General features: G+C 40.3%; 1 protein-coding gene across 1 annotated transcript in view; it reads left to right on the forward strand.

The window, feature by feature from the left end:
• pde1cb (phosphodiesterase 1C, calmodulin-dependent b) overlaps positions 1-8,266 on the forward strand; it is a 74,193-nt gene that overhangs the window by 53,490 nt on the left and 12,437 nt on the right. Inside the window, exons 8-10 of the mRNA XM_080440157.1 lie at positions 2,203-2,303; positions 4,549-4,677; positions 5,784-5,885. Coding sequence (XP_080296283.1) covers positions 2,203-2,303; positions 4,549-4,677; positions 5,784-5,885 — 332 coding nt within the window. The remainder of the gene's footprint in view (positions 1-2,202; positions 2,304-4,548; positions 4,678-5,783; positions 5,886-8,266) is intronic.

Consider the following 8,266-nt stretch of genomic DNA (forward strand, 5'->3'; position numbering starts at 1 on the left):
TTGTGAAATTCAGGTGTCATAAATATTGGTAGTAATGTTGATATTGCAGTGTTAAATATAGTCTTTAAAACTTGTTTTGTTTTGTGCATGTGCATGTGCATGTGAGAGAGAGAGAGAGAGAGAGAGAGAGAGAGAGAGAGAGAGAGATTTCATGACCAGACAGATGTTTTCATGACCAGACGTCAGAAATGCAGAGATAGAATAGAATAGAAATAGCCTACTTTTTATTCATCCCCGAGGGAAATTACAGTTGCTTATATCAAGTAAAACTAATATGACAGACAATAAGCAATAAATGTATTCTAAAAAATACATTAAAATGTACTCGAATAAAAACAATACAAAGTTGCACGTCAAATTGCGTGTATATCGCATCCTGCTGAAGTGTGACCCAATCAGAGTCGCCGATCAGTCAGGAAACCACAAGGCCTTAAGACAGCTGATTTCAAGAAAGAGAGTTGTGTAGTGCGAACCATATCTTATGTCTATCTGATGACTTTGAAAATTGTGCAGTGTGTAGGGGCCATAAGAACACAAAACAAACAAACTTGTGATAAGAATCTAGCAGCCTTTTTTTTAACCCTTGTTTTAAATTAATAGAAATAGAAAATGAAACAAATCTTGCAAGTGTTGCTTTCGTTTCTTATCCATCCAGTTAATTTTCATCAGGGCTTCTCTGATGCTGCAATGTTCCCAAACACGTCCACACCTGGGTTCAAAACTCCCAGCAGGCCAGCCGGCCAGGCAGCCATGCCCCCAGTGTTTTTATTTAGTCACCCTAATAAGATGGCCGTGACAGCTGTCGACGCAATGCATTTCGGTTGGGCGTTGCCTTGCAGAGTATTACCGCATTGCCACCGGAGCCCGAGGCATCTGGGGAGAACATAAGAACTTCATCTATCACACACAGGCTCCTCCAGACCCCAGTAAATCACCAACGGGTCATTCATTCATAAAGTAAAGCTGCACTAGGTAATAGGCTGGAGGGGATGGATCAGCCCTCTTTCACCCTGCTCTTAATGACTCCTCTTGACTAGTCACTGCTATTGATTGGTCTTCTGGCTACTTGCGTGCGCGCGCACACACACACACACACACACACACACACACACACACACACACACACACACACACACACACACAAAATGCATATGTGAGTGAAATCAAATGCATGACACATCTTAATGGAACGTCACTGCATCCATCCATCCATAGATGCCCACTTACTAGCATGTTCCATGCAAATTGACATGGGCGCATTTTCCCAACACATGTATTACTGTAAACGTACAGGGGAATTATAAATGCCACCGTTTTATTATTTGATTTAAACGTGTGGTTTATTCCCTGGCCTGAGTCTTTGTTGTGAATTATGGTTATTGCATTAGCATCAAACTTTATTGTAATGTAATGTTAACGGTTTTAGATGGGCAGCATGCCTCTTTGACAGCATTAGCCTCTGCTTTGCCTTTGCCACGATTCATGCCTAAGAAATTAAGAAAGCACTCTCACTGCCTTTCACACTCTCCCCTCTTGATTAAAAAAGTCAAGGTTTGTCGGCGCAGATTGCAGAGGCACTAACTTATAATGTGGAATGTAAGGGAAAATGTCATACAGTATGTGTGTGACCTCAGTCATGATCAAAAAGAAAGTGCTGCGAGCAAGGGGAAATTGAAAAGGCTAAATGAAAGTGATGATTAGAACTTTCCCACCAAGAACAGAATGTTTCTTCCCATTCATCCCCAACACTAATGTATTTCTGGCGCCAAATTCTCCTTTCTGCCCTCTTTATATCATATTTTCCACTACTTTTATGATGCTGCATACTTTTCCTGCAAACTCCACGTTCCTGTTTCCTATTCAGTGATCTCCTTCACCTTTTTAATTTCTCTCCATTCTGTACACTATTTTGTATTACCAGCCCTGTGTAATGCCAAAGTACAATTTCTTTACTCCCGGCATTTATTCCTCTCTCTCTCTCTCTCTCTCTCTCTCTCTCTCTCTCTCTCTCTCTCTCTCTCTCTCTCTCTCTCTCTCTCTCTCTCTCTCTCTCTCTCTCTCTCTCTCTCTCTCTCTCTCTCTCTCTCTTCCACTTCTCTTCTTCTTGACACCCTTGTTCTCCCTGTCTCTCTTTTACACTATCTCTCTCCTCTCCTCTTCTGTCATCTCGTCTCGTCTCATCTCCTCTCGTCTCCCCTCCAGCACTGGATGACTGAGCTGGAGATCTTTGCCATGATCTTTGCGGCGGCGGTGCACGACTACGAGCACACGGGGACCACAAACAACTTCCACATACAGACGAGGTAATGGATCATAAAATAAAAAATGCATGCCACCGACTTGCCTAATCAATGTGTTCATTCAGTTGTCTGGGGCAGCCAGCCACATTCACTTCCAGATAGCCTGCAGCGCATTCATAACAGTGGGGGTGGGTGGGGGGGGGTTTATAAATGAACTTCAAACTCAGCTCCTTCAAAACAAATAGTCATTTTGTTGATTTCTGAAAATGGGGGTAAATTATTGCACTGAAAGGAAGACGTTTGAGGACCTTGGGTGAAGCTACTGTTGGCATTAGCCACCATAACTTATCTTAGTTCAAGTTAAAAACCTTTTGCATGTACATAGAATAGATGAATATTTTACAATGCTAAGTAATGCATTTCTCAATATAACAGGTGTCAGAGCCGTTATCTTTCACTAATACAAGACCACACCTCAACTGATGGTTTAACTGATTTATTGACAAGAGAATGGAATTGAGAATGTGTGGAAGGACCCGCGACCAAGCACCTTGGTGACGAGGTCCTGTATAGATGCAGAGGAGGCAGTGCCAATTCGGAAGGAGATGTCTGACTGAAGAAGAGAGTAGCTATGGGTGAAGTGGGTGTATATCTCTTGGTTAAGTAAGTGACAATGGGTCGTTTGAGGACTTGGAGATGGGAGTTGAGTCGGAAGTGTAAGATGGGGGTAAGTAGTAAGTAAGCCTTGAGGCCCATAGGGCAAGAGCCTATCTCCTGTTTCTGTAGCGTGAGGCAGCTTGACGTACAAGTGCACACCCTGGACACGACACCAGTATGTTGCAGGGACTTAACCCCCGATCCAACCTTTGAAGCTGAGTGATCGAACCCTCGACCGCCCAGTCTCAGGGTGGACACTCTTAACCACAAGGCCACTGAGCTGGTCAAGATGGAAACGTCGGCCGTAAAAGATCAGTTTGTTTGAGAGTGAAGTTGAAAGATCTGGGTGAGTAAATGGAGCTGTCTGAGAGGATTGAGTGTCAAAAAGACTCATAGTTTATTGAGGTGAGTAGAAACATGAACATGAGTGTAGCATCTAACATCAGGGTTTTGTAGAGTAAGCAGACGTTGGAGGAGTGGGTCAGATCAGATGAGAAGTGAGTGATGTTTAGGATTAGATGGAATATTTGAAGGGTTGTATGCTTTTGATCAACGTGGTGACCTGAGAAGTTGGAGTTGCTGGACAAGGAATAATCAGGGAATAGGGATAGTAAGTTTGATTACATACTGTATGCTATGAGGTGAACTTGTAGAGTGGATGTGCTGAGAGGGGAATAGAGTGCATGAGGAAACTTTACAGGTTTAGGATGTCCGGCGAATGTCTGAGAATTTGCAAAGGGGTCGTGTTGGCCTGGGACATGCTGTGCATAGGGTGACCTGGGGGGTGACAGATCCAGGTAAGACGACATGAGGAGGAGGGAATGTTCTCTGGAGAGTTACGATGCTATTTCAGTGTATGAAGATGACCATTCATAGCCCCAAAAGGCCTGCTTAGATTGGCCACTACTGTACACGTCGGGAACCACTGTCCTTAATGGTAGGCCCTTAGTGCCATACAGGTGTATTTATGCGAAGGTGATTATTAACTGTCAGTTTCATGGTGAGGGTGGTCTTATCAACTTAATTTCTTGTTGATTTGAGGCTTTAAAACACCATTGTTACTGGTATGGTAACAGGAGAGAAAACAACTGAACAGGACCGTGAGAACAGCCGAAAAGATCATTGGTACCTCGATCGCTGCCATCTCTGGCAGACATATACCAACAACGATGCATGAGGAGAGCGACTAACATCATCAAGGACACCACCCACCCTTCTCACAGTCTGATCTCCCTTCTGCCGTCTGGGAAACGATACAGGAGCATCAGTGCCAGGACAGAAAGGATGCAGAACAGTTTCTTTCCCCAGGCAGTCAGACTTTTGAACTCCAATCTCCCTAGTATATAGTATATGAACTTTGGGAGGTATGCATTCCTATGTTAAAGGAATATAGATGAGATGAACTCTATGGATGAAATTCAATCAGGTTTTTTTATATCTGGGTATGCTTATTTTCATAACATGAATTCTTCTAGTTTTTAGGATTTAGATTATTTTTCTGTACTATTTGTTTTTATTCTTTTATGAATTCGGCTGTCTTTTACTAGGAGAAACGTCATTTCGTTTTTTTCTAACGCTGATTGCAGATGGAAAACAAATGACATATAACTCAATCTTGAATCTTGTTTTTTGCTTTGTCCTTTCTCAACAGGTCAGACACAGCTATTTTGTACAATGACCGGGCTGTGCTGGAGAGCCACCATGTCAGCGCAGCATACCGTCTGCTGCAGGACGATGACGAGATGAACATTCTCTGCAACCTCTCCAAGGATGACTGGAGGTGAGAGAGATAGAGAGAGAGTGGGGGTTGACAATAGGGTGACAGGCAGATAGGGAGAAGGAAAGAGAGGCAGAGAGAGAAAGAGCTCAGGAGGGAGAGATGACAATGAAATAACTGATTGAGTGTGAAGGGAGATAAATGGTGGGAGAGAAATAAACAGATAGAGAGAAATGTATAGATAAGCTATGTATAGAGAGAATGACAGAATGATGGAGTGGCAGAGTGAGATAAAGGCCAACTACACATAGAGAACTAGATGAGCACCATCCTCCATTGAAAACCGTTTAAACTCATCTCCTGTTGGCACAAAGTAATCATCCTGCTCTGGGCTGGTAAACAGAATCGAGTTCAGAAAATTGGAATTGCCTCCGTGCTCTTTCTCGCTGCCTTCATGGTCTGATAACTTTGCATCGAGTGGAACTGTTAAAAGCGTGATAATACATGAAAGGAGACGGCTGCTCTCCAACCTATCAATCATTATGCAAGTCTGACATTGACTCACTGTACTTATACTATCCATTGAACACATCATCAGTGGTGTAAAAGTAACTAAGTACATTTACTCAAGTACTGTACTTAAGTGCAATGTTGAGGTACTCTTACTTTACTGGAGTATTTGCAATTGTCTATACTTTTACTTCTACTCCACTACATCTCAGAGGCAAATATTGTACTTTTACTCCACTACAATTATTGGAAAACGTTAGTTACTAGTTACTTTTCAGATTTAAATTATTACATTATAAAATATACATTAACCACTTAAACACTATTTCATAAATAGATTAGGCTATTTGAAAATAGATCTACAATCTATTTTCAATCTATTTTCAAGCTCACAACGCGTCGCATTGCGACGCGTTGTGAGCTTGTAGATCTGCTATTTTCAAACATTTTAGTACTTTTACTTTTGGTACTTTAAGTACATTTTGATACCAATACTTTTGTACTTTTACTCAAGTACATTTTTAATTCCCGACTATTACTTGTAATGGAGTACTTCTATATTGCAGTATTGATACTTTTACTTAAGTAAAAAATGTGAGTACTTTTTCCACCACTGCACATCATCAATCATAATGTCCTTTTTCCTCTGTCTTGTCCAGAGAGCTGCGTGCCCTGGTGGTGGAGATGGTGCTGGCCACAGACATGTCCTGCCACTTCCAGCAGGTGAAAGCCATGAAGAACTATCTGCAGCAGCCAGAGGGGTCAGTTTGCTATCCCTATAAGCCACTATTTATGGTCTATTAGCCCATTAACCCTAGCTGCCCTTCCGTTTACACCTCAATTAACTCACATGCCCACTGTTTACAGTTCAGTTAACAAGATCCCTGCAAGATGTGTTTGAGAGCAACATAATTATGGAAATGTAATCACAATTGAAACAAGGAGCAATTCATGCTTGAGCTAAACAAATGAGAACCATAATCTTAGTTTTGTTAGACATAAAATAATAGAGGTATTTGATGCTTTTCAGTGATGGCACTTGGGGAATTTGGTTAAATAATAGTACATTTAGTCACAAATTACAGATAAAATAATACAATTGTTAACAAAAACACAATCAGTACAAGACTGCATTATAAACGAAGCATTAGGGACGATCAGAGTATCAATGAACCAAAAGCTAGTCTGTAAAAATTGTTTCTGACAAGTTATTTAAAAGATGAAACAGATTTTTTTGCTACATTAATATCCTATCTATCCTACTATCCCCTCTCAGGGTTGAATGAACACTTTAACTGTGTACTCAGGACTCAGAATCACTATATTGTCAGTATAGAACAAATGATTTGCAAGACATAGACATGTAATTGAAATGAACATCAACACAACAGTAATGGGTCTGGCACAGCACACACCTGCATAAGAAAATGCTGACTCCTTTGTGTGGGGACACAACCAGGCTGGTTTAAGCCTAGTTAGCAGACTAAAGTTAGTAGTAAGTCTCACCTGTGCCTATTTAAGCTTTATTAACCACTTAAAACCTAATTAGTGTAAATGTATTAAAGAATTACATTTTCCCATTGACATGAATGGAAAAAGGCGACAGCTCCCATTCAATTATTTTTCTCTCGGAAACCGTAAGGGCTGCACCACACTAGGTAGAGAGGTTCACAGTCCAGTGGCCTATGCAGGGGGAAAAAAATAATCAAAATGTATTTTTCTCTAGATTTCTTGCATCGGGCGCACCTTTCTAGTGTATACTTTGATGTTTGACGAGTAGCAAGAATAGCCATATTGAAAATAAGGACGCCAGTTTGAAAGTGCTTAGATGATGCTATAGTTATGACAGCAATTTGCTGCTCCGCTGTACAGGATTGTCATTCTTCCTTCATTCCTTGTCAAGTAATTTCCTCTCCTGAGGGTCTCAACTCTGATTCCATACACTTTGACTGCAGCAAACTCAGAAATGACTGGCAGTTAGATTCACATGTAGACACTCAGCAAGAACTGCTGAATTGAAGTGTGTGGGGATTTCTTTTTTTTTTTTCTTGTTTTTTTTGCTGAGTGAACCATCAATCACAATATCACATGACACGAAAATGATGAATTGTGCCTGCTGACATTGCGGGGAAGCTGACAAGACTAGCCTAAAGGCCACTTATTCACCTTCAACGTGCTGTCATTTTGTTCAGCGTGACAGTGCATCACCACCTTCCAGTTTCCTCCGAGAGCAATAATTTTAGCTAAAAGCCACATTCTGAGGGTACACAATACACATACAGTATGTGAGAATGATCACCACCATTATTTGGTTTATATTACATTGCTGTCGGGCAGAAACCTCCTATGTCCATATTTAAACTTTTTGTTGGTAAATTAATGCCCTACTTCGCCATATAAGAGTGTCACAGAAAAGTAGTGAAAATAGCAGATCTACAAGCTCACAACGCATTGTGTGCTTGTAGATTGGCTATTATCACAATGTTTTTTTTAAATAATAATAAAAAAGGTAAAAGAACGGTTTTGGAGATACAAGATTTCTACCCGACAGCAACGAAGGTGAAGGCCTAAATGAGATAGTTGCCATAGAAGCAGCAGCTTGCCCCAGTCGATTTATTGACATGACAGGCAATGGAAAAGACAAAGCAAGGTTACAGTACATGCACTTTACTTATACAGTGGTGGAAAGTAACCAAGTACATTTACTCAAGTACTGTACTGATGTACAATTCTGAGGCACTTTTCACTTTTAAAGTAATACTTGGAACATTTCCGTTTTTCGATGGAAACTTTATACTTCTACATCACTATGTCGGAGGCAAATATTGTACTTTTTACTCCACTACAATCATTTGAAAATTACGAATTACTTTGCAGAGTTAAATTATTATATTACAAAACATACATTAATCACTTAAGCCCTATTTTAGTATAGGCTAATCGAAAATAGCCAATTTACACACTTGTAGATAGGCTATTTTCCCCCAAAAAAGTAGAGTACTTAAAAAAAAAAAAAAGAAGACAAAAAAAGTATTTATTAAATATAGTATATAATGTAATTAAATATTCAAATATTTTTTGACAAAAAATCAAATGTTGATCATGATTCCCGGCTTGGTTCCAGGCTTAAAATAATTTATAA

This window comes from Gymnoscopelus braueri, assembly GCF_963280865.1.
Source record: "Gymnoscopelus braueri genome assembly, chromosome: 10".
In the NCBI taxonomy this organism is placed as follows: Eukaryota; Metazoa; Chordata; class Actinopteri; order Myctophiformes; family Myctophidae; genus Gymnoscopelus; species Gymnoscopelus braueri.